The 18,441-nt window shown below is 50.9% G+C and overlaps 2 protein-coding genes across 5 annotated transcripts in view; both read left to right on the forward strand.

Annotated features, from left to right (window-relative positions):
* Positions 1-332: 332 nt before the first annotated feature.
* Positions 333-16,832, forward strand: MED1 (mediator complex subunit 1). Its single transcript, XM_074926656.1, has 17 exons — positions 333-471; positions 2,346-2,452; positions 3,269-3,347; positions 3,803-3,857; positions 3,986-4,118; positions 4,867-4,895; positions 5,263-5,334; positions 5,647-5,721; positions 6,328-6,401; positions 6,757-6,846; positions 7,558-7,669; positions 7,927-8,051; positions 8,240-8,358; positions 8,976-9,177; positions 9,378-9,473; positions 9,581-9,686; positions 10,500-16,832. The coding sequence occupies exons 1-17, from the start codon at positions 444-446 to the stop codon at positions 13,747-13,749; spliced, it is 4,752 nt and encodes a 1,583-aa protein (XP_074782757.1). The 5' UTR covers positions 333-443; the 3' UTR covers positions 13,750-16,832.
* A 647-nt stretch (positions 16,833-17,479) lies between these two features.
* Positions 17,480-18,441, forward strand: part of FBXL20 (F-box and leucine rich repeat protein 20) — a 41,502-nt gene continuing 40,540 nt past the window's right edge. For 2 of the 4 annotated variants that reach the window (XM_074926662.1, XM_074926664.1), the window contains exon 1: positions 17,480-17,703. In XM_074926662.1, the coding sequence (XP_074782763.1) occupies positions 17,662-17,703 (42 nt within the window). In that variant the 5' untranslated portion in view covers positions 17,480-17,661. The remainder of the gene's footprint in view (positions 17,704-18,441) is intronic. The other 2 variants (XM_074926661.1, XM_074926663.1) reach the window with 2 other exon arrangements.

Genomic DNA, 18,441 nt, shown 5'->3' on the forward strand with positions numbered 1-18,441 from the left:
CCGCCGGCGGACAGGGCGCGCTGCGCCCCTCAGCCCCGCCCACCTCCCGGAGGCCGCGGTTGCGCCGGTCTGCGCGGGAAGGAGCGCGCGCCGCGGGGCGCCGGGGCGGGGCGCGGCCGGTAACGGGAGGGGGGTGAGGCCCCGCCCCGCCGTCGCTTGGAGCAGGCGGGGGGCGGGGCCTATCGCCGCTCGCCCCGCCCGCTCCCCCGCCCTCCGCGCTCGCGCGCTCTCCCGCCCTCTCGCGAGACCCGCCCACCTCTCGCGAGAGCGCGCGGCAGCGCAGCCGCGGCCGGAGCGATGGCGGCGGCCGCCGCCGTGTGAGGCCGGCGAGCAGCGGCCCGGCCGCCGCGTCCCCCCCTCCCCGCTCCCCTTCCCCGCCCTTCCTCCGCCCCGCTCCCGGCCCGACGTGAGCCCGCGGCGGGCCGCGCGTCCCCGCCCGCGCCATGAAGGCGGCGCCGGCCGGCGCTGAGGGTGAGTGGCGCCGGAGGGGCGCGGCTGGCGCTCGGGGCTTCCCGCCGGCCCCGAGAGGAGACGGGTGGGGGGGGCCCGGGGTCGCCGAGCTGGGGCTGAGCTGTTTCTCCCCGAAAGGCGGCTGCGGGCCGGCGCGGGGGTGAGGAGCCCGCGCCCCGTGGCACCGTGCCGGGGTTTCTCCGGCGCCGTGACTCGCTCCCCCGGCCGGAGCTTGGGGCTTCGTGCCGGCTGCGGAGCGGTTCCATTTTTGAGGGAAATAAAGGCGGATATCCTCGTGAGGCTTCTTCACTGTGCTGAGATCTGGCAGAACTCTCCCTGTCCCTGGGCCTAACGCCATCTTATCATATTTCATAAATACCTGGAGGGAGGGAGTAAAGCAGAGGGGGCCCGGCTCAGTTCGGGGCAGAACCGGAGGCCACGGGCCCAAACGGAAAGTCAGGAGCCTCCACCTGAGCATCAGGAAACACTTTTTCACTCTGAGGCTGCCCGGGGAGGTGGTGGAGATGTCCGGAATCCATCTGGACAGGGCCCAGGACAACCTGCTGTAGTTGGCCCTGCTTGGGCAGGGGCTTGGACCCCAGGTGACATCCAGCCTCAAGCACTCTGTGATTCTAAGGTAGCTGAGAGGTATAAAGTGTCTGAAAAACGTCTGGCGAACATTTATTTCTTACACTTGGATTTGGTGGGGTCAGCACTGGGTTTATAAGGTGTACATGCATCAGTAATGGAAACAAACCCTTCTGTGGGTGAGGGCTTCCAGCGTTGCTTGTGGCAGTTGCAATGTCGTAGACGTGTGTTTGCCTTGGCCCCACCAGTGCCAGGGTTTGTTTTGGCAGTGATGTCCGCTGAGATTTCTTTGACAAATGCAAGTTTAGAAAAAGCTGTCTCTTGGCAAAAAAAGACAAAATTGTAGTAGTCCTGAATCCTGAGTTCTCTCTGTGCCTGTGTCCAGCTAGATAGTAGGGAAAAATGAACGGTTTAATCCTGGAACTTTTTTAGCCCAGTTGTCCAACACTAGGTTTTTTGCTTAGTCACTGATCCTGTATTCCTTTTCTCTCATCAGAGAGGTATTATTCATAACATTGGAACTTTCTAAACTCTACAGAAATGAGCTTGTAGAAGCACAGGTCTGGGAGTCTGTGGGATATGAGAAGTGTTTTGTAAAGGCTGAGTAGGTTCCAGGCTGGTAGAGATCCGTGACCCCTCCAGTCGCCCACTGCTTCGTTGGCTCTCAGTGGATGGAGCCGTGCCCGGGCTCTGGAGCAGCACTGAGGAGACCCCAGCCTTCGGGTTTCAAACCTGGTGAGGGAGGAGTGTGTCTGATCAGAGAATTTGTGACAACTGGCAGTTGGACTGATTTGGTTGAGGTTTTTGGTGATGGAAGAGTCTTAAAATCTTTGTTGTACAAGAGGTTGGAGAGTGGGAGGAGTGAACAGTGACGGGGAAATGAAATTTAACCTCGCTTCTTTAACACAGTGTTTTCTACTCTCTCCATTTCCTCTCCCGGGGAAGCTTCGTCTTGAGACTGTGTTGTTGTATCTTCAGATGGTGCCCTGATAAATTTCTGTCATGCCCAAACTTAATCTGATGGGGCCACATCGTTCACAGTCCGTGCAGAACAGGAGCTGGGCTTTTCCCAGCAGGCCTGTAGGCATTTTATGGTCCTTTAGGGTTTGACAGCTTGTGATTTATCCTTAATGTTTGCTCAGCCTTAAGCTCTAGGTCACAGGGATAAACCAGCAGTGAATAAGTTTTTTGAGATCGTGTTTAGCTTAAAGGTGGGAAGTGTTTCTATTACAACAGCCAAGCTGTTTTATTTATAAAACTTCAAATGTTGTCGCGTTCTCTTTTCTGAATATTCCTCTGTCTTACAGAAACGGAGAAGCTGAATAAGATGAGTACCCTCTTAGAAAGACTTCACGCAAAGTACAACCAAAACAGACCATGGACAGAAACCATGAAGTTAGTCCGTCAAGTCATGGTGAGAATTGCTGGGATCTCCGTAGGAGGGCTTCTGAAGATTCTGTAGTAATCATTTTGCTGTCGGTTTGTTAGATCTCCACAAAGTGCTTTACCTTTCGTTCAGGCCTTGCCTTCCTCCTGGGCCAGCGTGGCTGAGGTGTGCCAGTTCTCAGAGCCCGCAGCGCGCCGGGGAGGGAGCGATGTCTGTACCCTTCCTGTCTGATGGGCCTTCGCCTTCCCCAATTCCAGCCTCCCCCTCTGCAGCCTGGCTGACACGGGCAGCTGTCAGCCCAGCGCCAGGAAAAGGCTCAAACTTGGGGTTTCAGCCAGTGCTGAGAAACCCAAACCGTTCTGCCACTTGTTCTTTCAGGATGTTGTGTTTTGTAAAGCAACGTGCTCCCTGTTCAGTGATATTCAAACCTCTGTGTTGGCTTAGTCAAACGTGGGTTTGAAATACTGGTCTCTGGGTGCGGGGAAGGAGGAGCAGGAGGCAGGGGAGAGCTACATCAAAGGCTTCTGTATATATTGTGGTGTTAAAAATTTGCCTGTCTCGTTATTATATAACTCTTGGCTTCTGCCTCTTACAAAGTTGCTACGGTTGGTTCTTCCAGATGAACAAGTTGCTTAAAGGAAAATAAATAAATTCCAGGCCTGCCTTTGTTACCTGCTTCCAAACTGTTCTCCTACAGGAATCAAAGTGAGGATGTAACTTTGGGATGAAATCTAATCTGCTTTTAATTACCTAAATAAACTTCACTTGACTGATCGAATGTTGCAATAATTCCCTCTTACTGAGTGATACAGAAAAAGGATGTTTTTCTTCTTTCTCACTAAGGAAAAGCGAGTTGTGATGAACTCTGGGGGGCACCAACACCTGGTGAGCTGTTTGGAGACTTTGCAGAAGGCGTTAAAAGGTTGGTGCGTTCGGCGCCTGCGCTTTACAAACTGCTTCACAGTGATGTGCTGTGGAAATCCTCCAGATTGTAAAAGCAAGCAAGGTTCTTGCTAGCCCATTGCACTGCTTCCCTAGCAGATCTGTGCTCTCCTTTACGTAAGCACGTGTGTCTCAGGGCCAGGCAGCACCACTCGAGGTTGCCCCTGTTACTGTTGGAAAGGCCCACGCCTGAATTCCACTCGTGGAAAAAAAACATCCGTCCCCTCTTTGCAGTTCTGAGAACGTTTGGTTTTCTCTATTCAAATCGTTCTGCCTCTGTTTTGGGTACAGATAATGTGTGTAGTTGCACATGCGAAGGTGTGAGCAGACATGTGAGGGAGTAACTACTCGAGATTGGTTTTAATGCTGACGTCTTACGCCTGGGGAAATGTCAAATCATTTCACTAAGGCTTGTTTTCTGCTTTCTCCATCCAGTATCTTCTCTGCCTGCCATGACAGATCGCTTGGAGTCTATAGCCAGACAAAATGGGTAGGTCCTCTCCTTTATTTTATGGCAGAGGCTTTTCCTGTTTATCTGTACACGTCGTAATCTCACGGCGGGTTTGATTATTTTTTGTGTGCATCTCAGAGCAATTTTTGTTTTGTTTTGTTTGTAAGCCTTGGATCTCACCTTAGTGCGAACGGCACTGAATGTTACATCACTTCAGACATGTTCTACGTGGAAGTGCAGTTAGATCCCACAGGGCTGCTGTGTGATGTCAAGGTGGCTCACCATGGAGAAAACCCTGTGGTATGTATTACTGACAAAGCTGAGGGTAATGTCTTTGTGTCTTTCAAACTGCATTTTGGGTCCCTTTTGTCTGAGCAGAGGAAATGGGTGGTGGTGAATGTTCCCCTAGACGCAGCATTACTCCTTTGCCGCTTGTTCTAGCGGAAGGTGAAAGCCTCCACGGAGCAGTCTGTTCTCCTGGGTTAATCTGATCAATAGTGTGTGCAAGGACCCTTCATCTGATGGTCTCTCTTTTTCTCCGAGTGGTTTTATAACTGAGGAAGTTATCGCTGTGGTTCTGAGAATTTTATTTCTGGAGGAAGGATAGGGAAATTAGTCTTACACAACTTAAATCTGTGAATGGAAAATACCGAAGCGTGGAATGCTGAAAGAAAATGGCTTTGCTTCCCTTCTGCACACGTGTGTGAGAGTTTGAACTTGCTGTTTACGTTGGCCTAGCCACTCTTCTGAAAACAGGCCAATTTTAGTATCTCTCTGTAAGATTGTAGGTTTTCAGCCTAAGGCTTCCCAATTTTATCTCAAAATCAGTTGCTTAAGAGGAAAGAGTATTGCTTGAATTTGTCCCAGAGGGGGTTGAGGAGCAGAACTGAAACCATAGCAAAGTGTAGTTGTGAGCATTTTATTGCTTCTTCCGAAAAGCTGATGCTCAGAAATTTTACTGTCCTAATATTTTACAGTTGCTGTGCTGCACAAAGACTGAAATTGCTGCATTCGACACTGATATCGTTGTATGTTCTTTGCTTTTCAGAGTTGTCCAGAGTTGGTACAGCATCTGAGGTGAGCAGCAAGAGTCATTTGTGGCATTTTCTGACAGGCTTCTCTTTGCAGTATCAGTCTGAGACTATTTTATATCCGGAAATGCAAAGTGTTTCGTAACTGTTCCTTCCCCACAAAGTCTCTCCACTTCTCCAGGGGATTTTCTGCCCTTGGTTCAGATTCTGACTGCTGGGTGTACGTGCTCTCTTGGAAGCCACAGCACAACATTCATCAGAATCATTAAAGCTGGATCATTGTTTTGTAGCTTTCATGCAGCAAAAGTTTTTTCTTAAGTGACTTAGTGCCTGTAGTAATAGAGTTGTTTAAAACAAAACCTTATCTGCTACGAATCTGAATGCGTGTGACTTTTCCTCCTTCTTCCTTTCAGAGAGAAAAATTTTGATGAATTTTCTAAGCATCTAAGGGGGCTTGTGAACCTGTACAAATTGCCAGGAGATAAGTAAGTCTGGAATATGTATTACATGTCTTTACAACCACATATATAAAATGAAACGAATCCACAAGCCTTTAGTTCTGTGCTTAAATTTCCTTTGTGTGGGTGATCCTACTGACTTCATCGGCGAGGCTCGCATGTGCACGTGGCGGGTAGGGAGGATGGGTTTAACGTGAAGTGGGAATGCAGAAAGAAAACTTGTCATCTCTAAATGCTCAGTCTGATGGCAGGTACTGCAGTGTTCTGTGAGCTGGATTTCATCGCACAGTTCCTTTCAGTTTTTCTTACATCGTTTTGTTGTTTTTTTTTTTTCTCCAGCAAACTTAAAACGAAAATGTACTTGGCTCTGCAGTCCTTAGAGCTGGATCTCTCAAAAATGGCTGGGATGTATTGGTAAGGATGCCTACAGGGTTTGTGGGTTTCTGTTGTTGGTTTGTTTTCACTTAACGCTGCATCCTGTTGGCAGATGCAAGTCCCAAGTATCGCAGAGCCGGGACGTGTCACACCGGTGCCTCTCTAATCTGACATTATTGCTAGGAAGTGCAATGCTGAGGCTACAGAAGGCCTGTGCTAGCAGGGGAATGATATATATGTCTCTAGAGAGAGAAAAATTGCTTGGAGCTTTCTGCACAATTCCTTTCTAACTGCAGAATTCAACTGGAAGGAAGTCTGGAAGGTAGAAAGTTTGTAACTAGATGGATCACTGGTAACACGTTTGTGCTGGTTTTGGCTGGGATAGAAAAAAATTGGTACAGTAAGAAATTAGAGAAACATTTGACCAGTTTTCACTGCAGTAGATTCAGTGGATAAACCCTCCATGCTGTAGAGAGTAAAGTAGCTTTTGTTTTGCCTAGAACAGTGTAAGGTTTAAGATCGCTACCTCTGTGTGACCGAGAAGTGTGTATATTGAGCTAAAATCTTAGACTGCCATCAGCACAGGAGTTTTGGCTTCAGGTGTGACTCCGGCTTGTTACAGAGCTGTGATTGCCTCTCTTGCAGGCAAGCCACCAACGCAAATCCCCTCGACAAGATTCTTCATGGCAGTGTTGGCTATCTCACCCCCCGGAGTGGAGGTATCTTTGATTAATACTTGAATAAAAATTACTTTGTTCAGCGTCCTCTTTATGGATGTCAGCTTCGTGTTAACCAGGGGCAGTAAGGGAGGGGGAGTAAAAGAGGGACAAGGTGGTTGAGTATTTGTAAGCCCCACGTGATCCAGAAAGGCAGCAGCTTCTCACACGCGGTAGTTTTACGGCAGATGGCCACGTCTGTGCCTGACAGCAGAGAAACAATTCTCTCAAGGTGCACTGGCAGCTCTGCACAGCACGTGCTGTGTTCCAGTGCAAATACAACGTGGTGACAGGGGTTAATAATGATCGGGTGGACTTGTGTCGTCGGGACGCCTGTTCAGAAGCTTCTCTCCCGCAGGTCTCCTGATGAATCTCAAGTATTATGTCTCGCCCTATGATTTATTTGAAGATGGCACCGGAACCTCTGTTATTTTGCATGAGAACAATGGTAGGTCAGCTTGAGAAGCTGGTGTGGACTAGTACTGCTTGAAGGCGAGAAGAAAGCAGAATTCCAAGTGTAGCTCCCCTCTGCTGTCACCCTGTAATACAGGGAAATCGTAGGTTGACTCAGAGAGGACGCGGGTTCAATGAGCCCAGGTGTAAGTGCTGGCTTGGTCGCCCATCTCACACCCTGGGGCTGTTCTGGAGTTTGAACTGGACACCTGCCAAGGGTGGTGGGGTGACAGTCTCCAGACAGAGCCTTTTTCCTTAGGGTGAATTTCATTGTTAAAATGGGATTTATCTTACTGGGGCAATATTTGTGTCTCTAACAGTCTTACTGGAAGGTTATTTCTTCTGCATGTACACAGATGCTGTCTCTCACTAGAACGAGCACTAATTAAAATTGAGACTGGTCTCAGGAAAGAAGAGGGTGAAATTGTCCAAAATCATTATTTGTTTTGCTTCACAAATAGCATACTATAAACTTAACAAATGTATTTGGAATATCTTTTCAGAATTATGCAGTAGGTCTACCTTGCCAGAGAAAAGTAGAGCGTTGGGTAGCATAACTAGGTTGGCCATAGTCCATCTGAACGCTGAAAATTGCCTTGTGGAGAAAATGAGATACTTCCACCGCAGCGATATTTAATTCCTGAAGCTCGCCTTGGGGTTTTTTTTTGCCATCAGCTTGTTTGTTTTCTTTCCTTGCCTCTCGCAGTTCCTCGCTCTTTGGGTATGAACGTGTCAGTGACAGTGGAGGGGACCATGGCTATGTACAAACTTCCCATCGCGCCCCTGATCATGGGCTCGCACCCGGTGGACAGCAAAGGGTGAGCGAGGGACGCGCCGGCTGGGCCTGCTCTAGATGCAGGCTGAGTCCCCTCTTGAAGCCAGAGTGGGGAGATGACCCGACATAAAGCATTTATGTGCTGTCTTCAAGCCAAGAAATAGTGTTTCAGGCATGTGACACGCTTCCGAGCAGTGTCTTTAAGAAGGTGTAACAATCTGTTTGTGTTTGAGCAACCAGTAAATTGTACAGAGTGATGCCCTGCATCTAATAAGATCCTGTATTGCCCCAATATTGCAGAACTCCGTCTTTCTCATCAATCACCAGTGCCAACAGTGTGGATTTACCAGCTTGTTTCTTCCTGAAATTCCCTCGTCCCATTCCAGTGTCTCGAGCTTTCATCCAGAAACTTCAGGGCTGCACAGGTGGGTTGCACATTGGTCAGATACTCCCTAGATTTTTATTAAGAAACTGCTGTTAATTTTTAAAGTGCGCCAGAAAAGTTGCTCAAGGTTTTGTGCTGTTTTCAGTAAAGCTCTCACTGTGCCTTCTCTGCCCCACCATTTCCTTCCGGCTCCCCGGTGCCATCGTTCTTGCCCTCCTCTTCCCTCAGGTATTCCATTGTTCGACACGCCACCAACGTTTGTACCCTTGTATGAGTTGATCACCCAGTTTGAGTTATCCAAGGAGGCTGATCCTCTACCTTTAAACCACAATATGCGCTTCTATGCAGTAAGTATGTGGTTACAACCAGGGGTGTTATGGTTGTAGATGAGCAGTTGGGGGTTTTTCATCTGTTTCTGATGTCTTTTGAGTAAAGGAAAATGGTACAGCATTTATTCATAGGCAAAAGCTCCAAGGATTAGAGTTCAGGTGCAGACGTGACCACAGTGATTAGGAAAGTTAGGTAATGAAAAATCCATTGGTGTTGAAGTGCAGCTGCAGGAGTGACAGCAGAGGTATTGGACTGCACCTTCCTGGGTCCCGTCCCTCCCGTGTTCGGGCTGTAGGGTGTGGCTGAATGGCATCGCTTTGGGAGAAATCCTAGTTCTTAAATTTGTCAGTGACTGGTCTCCTACCGCCTTCAGAGGACTTCTCTTCCCCTCAGAAGGGATGCCACACCGTATGAAACTGGTTTAGTGGGGACAGTGAATACTGTTTGGCAGTACTGCTTCTGAGGAGTGTTTTCCTTGTTCAGATTGGAAGGAAAGTGTCTTCATAGTTTGTTGTTTTCAGCTGGAAAGGTGCCTTGGCGTCACTTGGATCTGGGGCCTGCTCTTTCCTTCCTAGATGTCTGTTGTTGCCTTGTACCCAGCAGGAATTGGAGTAAAGCAGAAATTGTTTGTCAGGCTCTTCCAGGACAGCAGCACTGTTACTTTCTGAACAAAGATGCTCCTCTCCCAGATGGACGAAGTCTTCAAGGAACTCTGATCAGTAAAATCGCCTTCCAGCACCCTGGGCGGGTCCCGCTCATCCTCAGTTTGATCAGACATCAGGTGGCTTACAACACGCTGATTGGCAGCTGTGTCAAGAGAACAGTTTTAAAAGAAGGTGGGTACTGCATCACGTGTGGAGAATAAGAAACTCTGGGTAATTTTCCCAGGTGTAGCAATAAGAAATGAGACTTATGCTGCTTTCCATTTTTTCTTTTCCTTTTTTTTTTTTTTTATTCCTTCTGTATGAGGGTGTTGAGCTGGTGCCTCTGGTTCATCTCCCGTGCTCCCTAATTTAACAGTTCCCGTGTCTTTCAGATTCTCCTGGGATCCTGCAGTTTGAAGTTTGTCCTCTCTCTGACTCCTGCTTTAGTGTGTCCTTTCAGCATCCTGTGAATGACTCTCTGGTGTGTGGTAAGTGGACTCGGTAAAAGCGTGAGCGTGTTTATGGGAAGGAAGACAAGGTGTTCTTCCACCGGTACCAGGAGTTTGATCTCTTCCAAACACCTTCTCTCTTTTAGTGGTGATGGATGTGCAAGACTCAACTCACGTGAACTGTAAGCTGTACAAAGGGCTGTCTGATGCTCTTATCTGTACAGATGATTTCATTGCCAAAGTTGTTCAAAGGTAAGCTGGATGGTTTTGTGCCGCCCTCACTCCAGATCATACAGGTGAACTCGGGGTCTCTCTCCTATTTTTGGAGCCGTTCTGTCTGCGGGTGAGTTTTGGCAGTGGTTGGTTGGAAGAGAAGAAAGCTTGGAGACCCATTGGAAATTCCATTCCAGACGTTCAACCACAGCCACTTATTTTTGAGGTGCCGCCCTGCTCATGCCTCCTCCTGGAAGCTGTTGCTTTCCAAGCCTTGTGAAATGTGGCAGAGCTCCCCTGCGGATTGTCATTTGCACAGGCCTTTTACCAAGGTTCCTCTGCCTCAGCCACCATTCTGAACACAGCACAGTGTTAACAGGGCACAGCACAGACATTGTGAGTGAGAATAGCTGTTTTTTTCTTTCAGAACATTATCGGCTCGTCCTTGAGTAGAACGCAGCACTATCATTGATTTTGACAGTGTTGCAGGAAATCAGGTTTGTCAAGCTCAGGCAAAGGTGTTTTCTGGCAGAATCAGAGTAGCAACCCAGATTGTTGTCCTGTGCTTTAACTACAAGATCGTGATCTGTCAGCTGTTAGAGTTAATGGATTGATTAATTCTCCCTTTGTGATTGCAGGGCAGTGTGTAAAGGCACAGTTGTCTCTCGTGATGGGATAAGTGTGAATACAGGCAGAACAGGAGGGCATTTCCAGTGCCCGGACCTGTTGCTCTCTTGTGCCCAAGAGCCTTGCTGCTTGCCTTGTGTCTGATGAAGCTGTTAAAACGTCTTCAGCGAGCATTGCCACAGGGCAGCAAAATGCACACTAACCCCTTTGTCTTGTGCCTTGCAGGTGTATGTCCATTCCTGTCACCATGAGAGCAATTCGCAGAAAAGCAGAAACAATTCAAGCCGACACGCCGGCCTTGTCCCTCATTGCAGAGACAGTAGAAGATATGGTGAAGAAAAACCTTCCCCCAGCCAGCAGCCCAGGGTATGGCATGACCACAGGCAGCAACCCAATGAGTGGTACCACTACCCCAACCAACACTTTTCCTGGGGGGCCCATCACTACTTTGTTTAACATGAGCATAAGCATGAAAGAGAGGCATGACTCGGTGGGCCATGGGGAGGACTTCAGCAAAGTGTCTCAGAACCCTATTCTCACTAGTTTGTTGCAGATCACAGGGAATGTGGGCTCTACCATTGGCTCAAGTCCAACCCCTCCCCACCACACCCCACCACCAGTATCCTCACCAGCAAGCAACACCAAGAACCACCCCATGCTCATGAACCTTCTTAAAGAGAATGCCCCTCAGGATTTCTCCACTCTGTATGGGAGCAGCCCTCTCGAGAGGCAGAACTCTTCCTCTGGCTCCCCCAGAATGGAAATGGGCCCTGGGGGGAATAAACAAAAGAAAAAAAAATCCCGCATGCCGGCCGACAAGCCCAAGCATCAGACTGAGGACGATTTCCAGAGGGAGCTCTTTTCAATGGATGTTGACTCCCAGAATCCCATTTTTGATGTCAACATGACTGCAGATACCCTGGACACCCCCCACATTACTCCAGCACCCAGCCAGTGCAGCACTCCTCCTACCACCTACCCCCAGCCTATACCTCACTCGCAGCCCAGTATTCAGAGAATGGTTCGACTCTCTAGTTCGGACAGCATCGGGGCCGACGTCACCGACATCCTTTCGGATATAGCAGAGGAGGCTTCCAAGCTCCCCGCCACTAACGAGGACTGTCCGCCCATCGGTACTCCCGTCAGAGACTCTTCTAGTTCAGGACATTCACAAAGTGCCCTCTTTGACCCCGATGTTTTCCAGACGAACAATAGTGAGAACCCGTACACAGATCCAGCAGACCTGATAGCAGACGCTGCTGTGAGCCCCAACAGTGATTCTTCAAACCATTTTTTTCCAGATGGAGTAGATTTCAACCCTGATTTGCTGAACAGTCAGAGCCAGAGTGGCTTTGGGGAGGAATACTTTGACGAGAGTAGTCAGAGTGGAGACACTGATGATTTCAAGGGCTACACATCCCAGGCTCTACCTCCTTTGGGGGTGCAAGTCTTGGGGGCTGACGGGGGGGAAAATAAATTTAAGGGGAGCAATCAGTCCGATACGGTAGATTTTAGTATTATTGCAGCTGCAAGCAAAGCACTGGGGTCCTCTGACATCATGGAGCATCACAGTGGAGGTCAGAGCCCTTTGCTGAATACAGGGGATTTAGGAAAAGAAAAGTCTCAGAAACGGGTAAAGGAAGGCAACGGTTCAGGAAGCAACATGGCAGGTCCCGGGATAGATGGGAAGCCGGGGAAGCGCAGCCGGACGCCGTCCAGCGATGGTAAAAGTAAAGAGAAACTTCCAAAGCGGAAGAAGCAGGAGACGGACGGGAAGTCGCCGTCGCACAGTTCATCAAACAGGCCCTTCACGCCACCAGCAAGCACAGGCGGGTCCAAATCTCCTGGGAGTTCAGGCAGATCTCAGACTCCTCCCGGTGTAGCTACTCCTCCTATTCCAAAAATAACCATTCAGATCCCAAAAGGAACAGTGACTGTTGGCAAACCGTCTTCGCATGGCCAGTACACGAGTAGTGGCTCTGTCACCTCCTCCAGCAGCAAAAGCCATCATAGCCATTCTTCCTCTTCCTCCTCTTCTTCCTCCTCTTCAACCTCAGGCAAAATTAAAAGCAGCAAGTCAGAAGGGTCTTCTGGCTCAAAGATGAGCAGCAGCCTCTACTCAAGCCAAGGCAGCTCAAGTTCGGGTCAGTCCAAGAGCTCGGCTCAGTCGGTGGGAAAACCCGGATCCTCCCCCATCACCAAACACGGCCTCAGCACCGGTTCTGGAAGTACCAAGATGAAACCTCAAGGAAAGCCATCGTCGCTTATGAACCCTTCCATGAGTAAACCAAACATCTCTCCGTCTCATTCGAGACCCTCGGGAGGTTCTGACAAGCTTGCTTCTCCCATGAAACCTGTCCCAGGCACTCCGCCGTCATCTAAAGCAAAGTCACCGATCAGTTCAGGTTCCGGAGGCTCCCATATGTCTGGGACAGGATCAAGCTCAAGTATGAAATCGTCTTCGGGAATGGGATCCTCCGGGTCTATGTCACAGAAACCGCCTCCGTCGTCAAATTCTTCAACAGCATCTTCCTCTTCCTTTTCATCGAGCGGGTCTTCCATGTCTTCATCTCAAAACCAGCATGGAAGCTCCAAAGGCAAGTCTCCGAGCAGAAACAAGAAGCCATCTCTGACTGCAGTCATAGACAAACTTAAACACGGGGTTGTCACTAGTGGGCCTGGTGGAGATGACCCAATGGATGGACAGATAGGGCCAAGTTCCAATTCCTCAAGCCATACGATGTCCTCCAAGCACAATATGTCCGGAGGCGAGTTCCAGGGCAAACGTGAGAAGAGTGACAAAGAGAAATCTAAAGTCTCTGTTTCTGGAGGATCCGTTGACTCTTCCAAGAAGACTTCAGATTCCAAAAATGTTGGAAGCACTGGAGTGGCCAAAATTATCATCAGCAAACATGATGGTGGTTCCCCTAGCATTAAAGCCAAAGTAACTTTGCAGAAACCTGGGGAAGGAGGTGGGGATAGCCTGAGGCCTCAGATGGCTTCTTCCAAAAGCTATGGGTCCCCTCTAATCAGTGGGTCCACTCCAAAACACGAACGCTGCTCTCCCAGCCACAGTAAGTCACCAGCATACACTCCCCAAAACATCGACAGCGAGAGCGAGTCGGGCTCTTCCATAGCAGAGAAATCCTACCAGAACAGCCCCAGCTCTGACGATGGCATTAGGCCCTTGCCCGAGTATAGCTCAGAAAAACACAAGAAGCACAAAAAAGAGAAGAAAAAAGTGAAAGACAAAGACCGGGACAGAGATCGGGATCGGGATAAAGACCGAGACAAGAAGAAATCTCACAGCATGAAGCCAGAGAGCTGGTCCAAGTCCCCAATTTCAGCCGACCAGTCCCTGTCCATGGCCAGCAGCACCATCCTGTCGGCCGAGCGCCCGTCCCGGGCCAGCCCGGAGTTTCTGATCGGGGAGGAAGATGATGATCTCATGGATGTTGCTCTAATTGGCAATTAATTTTCTTAGCGTCTTGAAAAGATGAGCTGTGCGCAGGACCTGCGGGTTCTAGAAATTGGAAGAAAGGAACAGTTCGTTGCAAACTTGCCACACTGATTTTTATGGGGTGCGTTTGAAGAGGAAAAAAACAGTATTTCCAAGGATCTCCAAAGCCTGAACAGAAAGTGTGAGTGCCAGCAGCTCGTTCGGCACGCCAGGTTCCTGACTGTGGCCTTTCTCCTGCCAACACTTGCCCTCCTTCTTAATTTATAAGTATTAACAGCCCCGTTAGTTAATGGGTGTGAAGCTGAGTGTAAGTGTGGGAGCAGCCCCCAGACCGGTGCAAACAACACGGGTTTATCCTGGGAGAGTCCGAGCTCCTCTGCCCTTCCTCCCATTCCGAATAAGTTGCTTTTTTATTTAGGAAGTTTTAAACTGATTATTTTAGGTCATGTTTTAGGATTGGGTTTTATTCTTTTTAAAAGGGTGGTTGAAAGCAGACAAAAATATCTTTTTCTCATTTTATTTTTGTGGCATTTCTTCATTGAATGCCTGATGCAGCGTGGCGCTGGGGAACTTCAGCTTCCTCTGAGCTGAGCTGCTCTGCAGACTCGGGCACCGTGTTCTGGTGGGTGTCAGCAGCTGGTGCCAGGTCGCTGTGGTGAAGGATTGTGGGTTTACGTTTGACTTCCCTTTCATTTTGGCTATTTATTTATGTCCACATCTGAATGCCCTGTGCTGCTTGTTTTCACTCAGTCTCTTTTAATTGTGTGATGCAGAGCCCAGAGGGGCTTGGGAATTTGGGGAGAGCCCGTGGATTTGGGCAGCTCTGCACACGTGCAGCCACGGGGGCTTTGATGAAATTGGTGAAATTCTGGCGTGTGTTGGAGCAAATCTGAATTGGAAAGGGACTCTGGTGTCTTCATCTGAGCATTGCTTCCTCGGAAGCCTGGCAAACAGAGCTTCCCCAGAACCCCCTGGTGCTGCGTTTGTAAAGCCACAGACTCTAACCCGCACGCGTCCCAGTCCTGCAAACACTTTAGAGCCAGGCTTCGCTTCCCCACCACGAATGCTCCCATTAGTGTCACTCAAACAGCTCACGTGCATTCGTGGTTTAGAAACAGGCCTCATTTTCTTGGTCTGTTTCTGTTGCTGAGCCCTTCAAGGTTTCCTTTGGGTTTTTGCTTTTTTTTTTCTTTTAACTTGCAGCGTGCTTCTCGGATAGTAATTGTGGCGATGCGCGCAGGCATTGCCTTCTCTCTCTGGGAGGCGTTAGCCTGGCAGAGTGAGTCAGCCCTGCCCTGGTGTCAGCACTGACACTGCTGGAAAAACAGCCCCTAACTGGTTCATCTGGGATAAGAGTTGCAGCAGAAGCAGCGATTTCCTTAAAAGATGGATTTTCCCCTTCTGGCTGGAATTTAAGAGCATGACTCAGGCATCCTCTGTGGTCTTATCTTGTGGCCCCTGAAAGGAAAAGAGACTCAGGAGAGCGTTTTATTTTTAAAAGCAGTTAAATCTGATTCACTGAAGAGGAATGTGGGAAACCGAGAGTTCTGTGAACGCATCTCCTTTGGAATTACAGACCGAGCAGAATCCTGCTCCCCTTGGATTTTGCTGTTGATTCCCAAAGGCCAGGATTTCCCCCATGGGAATGAGATAATACTCCATGTTTGGGGATGCAGTCTGAAAAGACGTCAAGGATTTAAGTTTCTTTTAAATCGGAGAGATTTTCGGTCCAACCCCAGGCAAGCCGGTTCTTTTCCAGCTCATTCAAAGCCGCAGTGAGGCCGATGTCTTTTCAGTAGGGTGGCAACTGTTAATTACAGGGATTTTTCGCCTTTTCCTCCTGCCTTTGGTTTAATTCCAGGGCTCCTGCAGAACGTGGGAGATGTGACTTTCTCCAAAGCCCCCCCTGCTCCAGGCTCTGGGGTGCTCTCCCTTGTATTTTCCACCCTTCACCCTTTGCTCTGCCTACCGTAGCTTCCCCCTCACCATCTTCACGTGCTGAGATAACAGGAAAATCGTAAATAAAGTCTGAACCTGGAGCAAATGACGTTATCTTACACAGCATCGGAATCGTTTGACTGTGGGGAATCTGCGAAGAGGATGTAAGAAACACACCACTGGATGAATTTATCTGGAGACCCTGCGACAGCGGCTGCATCCCGGCGATGACGCCTGCTCAGGCTCCAGCAGGTTGTCATCTGGTTTCCTTCTGCCCCCCTTAATTTTTTTTTTTAAATTTTTTTTTTTTTTTAAAGTGGTTTTGTTTCACAAAAGCCCTTTGATCCGTTGGGGGTGGTGTGAGGCATAACCAGCCTTCAGAAAGAAACGTGTTTGAATCAGGGCTGGGGGTTTGACGGGACGGATTGCTGGACTTGCCATGAATCAATCGTGTTTTACCGGTATGAAACAGTAAAAGTTGGAAGGAAATACAGTTCGGCTTCGTCATTAACACAAAAATGAATTTTAATGGAACGAGCTGCACACGTTTCCTCTCTGCTTGCCCAAGACCAAAGTTCAGTATCCTAAATTTCTCCTGCAGAAGGCACAGAAAGAGAGGGAACAGTCTCACCGCGGCCGGAGCCGCCGCTCCCAGCCCGCGGGGCAGCACTTTGAAAGCTTTTTGCCCCATTTTGGTGCACTGTCCCCTTTTCCCTTTGTGTGAAATAAATCATGTGAGAGAGAGAGAGAGAGACCAGAGCCGGGCGCCGGCCTCCGTCGCTGTGCTGAGAGATGAGGGACTCGACTACGCCGACGTTTTGACCCGTCAATGCTTGGTCTCTGAGAAATGTTTTATTTTTAAAATATTTTTGCTTATTCTCGATGATTATTTTACATCTTTCAGTATTGGAAAGATAAAAAGGTGTAAACAAAATAAAAGCCAAACCTTTTAATCTCAGGTGGTGAAGCGTACATGGAGATTAAAAGAAAATGGTTCTTTCCTAAATGGTGGTGATGTAAATACCTGTGTGGAAATTTGCTTTTTTTTTGTAAATAATCCCGGCTCCTTTTGCATTCTTTTTGGACGTAGAGTGTACTTTCGACTTTTTTGGAAATATGGCAAAGAACACGTTTATTTACATGCAAATAAATCTCTTTGGTACAAAGCTCTCGGGTCTCTGGGGGGGGCGGCGGGAGGTGGCGAGTCGCGCCACGCTCGATTTTCCCGCGGGAATGACATCACCGTGACGTCACACCAGCGCTGCCTGTGATTGGCCGAGCTCCGCGGCCTTCCCGCTCCTCCCGGAAGGGAACGGCGAGGCGGGGGACGCGCCCCCCCCCCCCCCCCCCCCCCCCCCACTTCCCCGGGACCCCCGATCCCCGCGGCGGCACCGGGGGGGGGCGTTGGGGGGAGGATCCCCCCCCGGATATGAGGGGGAGGATCCTCGCGGCCCCGGATGTGTCGGGGGGGTGTAACGGGGGGGGGGGGTCCTGCAGCCCCCGGTGTCGCGGGGAGCAGGGGGGGGGCGTCCCTCACACACCCCCTCCCTCCCCGGTCGCACCGGGAGGACCCTGGCGGCGGCGCGATGGGGGCGGCGGCCTGTGGGGTAGGTGGGGGCGGCGGGGGGGGTGCGGGCCGGCCCCCCCCCCCCCCCCGATTCATTCTCTTCCCCGCTGCCCCCCCTCCCCTCCCCTCCCACCACCCCCCCCCTCACCCGCCGCAGCGCGCTCTGTCCCGTCCCCCCCCCGCCGCCGCGCGCCGTGCCCGGCGCTGGCCAATGAGCGGGCGCGTTGCTGGCAGGTGCGGAGTGTTTTTGTTTTGGGTTGAAGTTGAGGCCGGAGGAGACGCGGCGGCGGCGGCGGGCGGAGGCCGCGGAGCCCCGGTCCCCCCGGTCCCCCCTGCCCTCCTCCCTCCGCCGGCCTTCCTCCCCCCCCTTCCCTCTCTCCTTCCTCCTCCTCCTCCTCCTCCTCCTCCCGCCCGGCCCCGCCATGCGGAGGGAGATGAACGGGGTCACCAAGAGCCGCTTTGAGGTGAGGCCCCGGGGGTGCGGCCGCGCGGCCCGGCCCAGGGGGGTGTTGGGGGGGGCCGGGCCGCAGCGTGTTGTGTCCCGTGTGTGTGTGTGTGTGTGTGTCCCCCACCCGCCAGCGTTAAGGCGTGGGGCGAGGCCCCCCCCTTCCCCCCCTTCCCCCCCCCCCCCCCCCGGGACAACCGGCCATCGCGGCCCTGTGGTAGAGCTGGGGGGGGGGGGGGCGGCTTTACCACAGGCCTGCGGGCGGAGGGGGGGGGTGGTGTGTCAGGCCTGTTGCCCCCCCGCTCCTCGCGGGGTGCGCAGGGGTGGTGTGAGTGTGAAACTTCTTGCTGTCCCCCCCCCCCCCTCCCGCCCCGTTGACATCATTTTGTCTCAATTTGCGTTGCCCCGTCACATGTAAACTCGGGGGGGGGGGGATGCGGGCGGGGGGGGGGGCACAGGGCGGCTGCCAACGTGTTGCTGCGGGTGTGAGCGCTGGCAGGGAAGTTGGTGGAAGGCGGGGGGGTGGGAATGGAGCCTGGAAAACGAGCCAGCCTGCTCGGGGCCGGGGGGGGCCGGGGGGATGGCCCCACCGCGGCTTTTTTTTGGGCAGTAGCCGGGAAAAAAATTAATTACGGGTTGGTGGGGGATGGAGAGGACGGAAGGAGCAGCGGGTAAACAATAAGATCTATTCAAAGCCCGTGGCACAAAGCGGGCGATCGCGCCAGGGCCGCTTCCAGCTCGGCATTGTTGTACCAGC

This window comes from Athene noctua, chromosome 25 (assembly GCF_965140245.1).
Source record: "Athene noctua chromosome 25, bAthNoc1.hap1.1, whole genome shotgun sequence".
In the NCBI taxonomy this organism is placed as follows: Eukaryota; Metazoa; Chordata; class Aves; order Strigiformes; family Strigidae; genus Athene; species Athene noctua.

What these genes read in the sequence shown, in the direction of transcription:
- MED1 (XM_074926656.1), top strand. Translation starts at nt 444, where the DNA reads ATGAAGGCGGCGCCGGCCGGCGCTGAGG. An exon ending in AAAATGGCTGGGATGTATTG is followed by an intron (nt 5,722 to 6,327) that starts GTAAGGATGCCT and finishes CCTCTCTTGCAG; the next exon opens with GCAAGCCACCAACGCAAATC. An exon ending in GAAACTTCAGGGCTGCACAG is followed by an intron (nt 8,052 to 8,239) that starts GTGGGTTGCACA and finishes CTCTTCCCTCAG; the next exon opens with GTATTCCATTGTTCGACACG.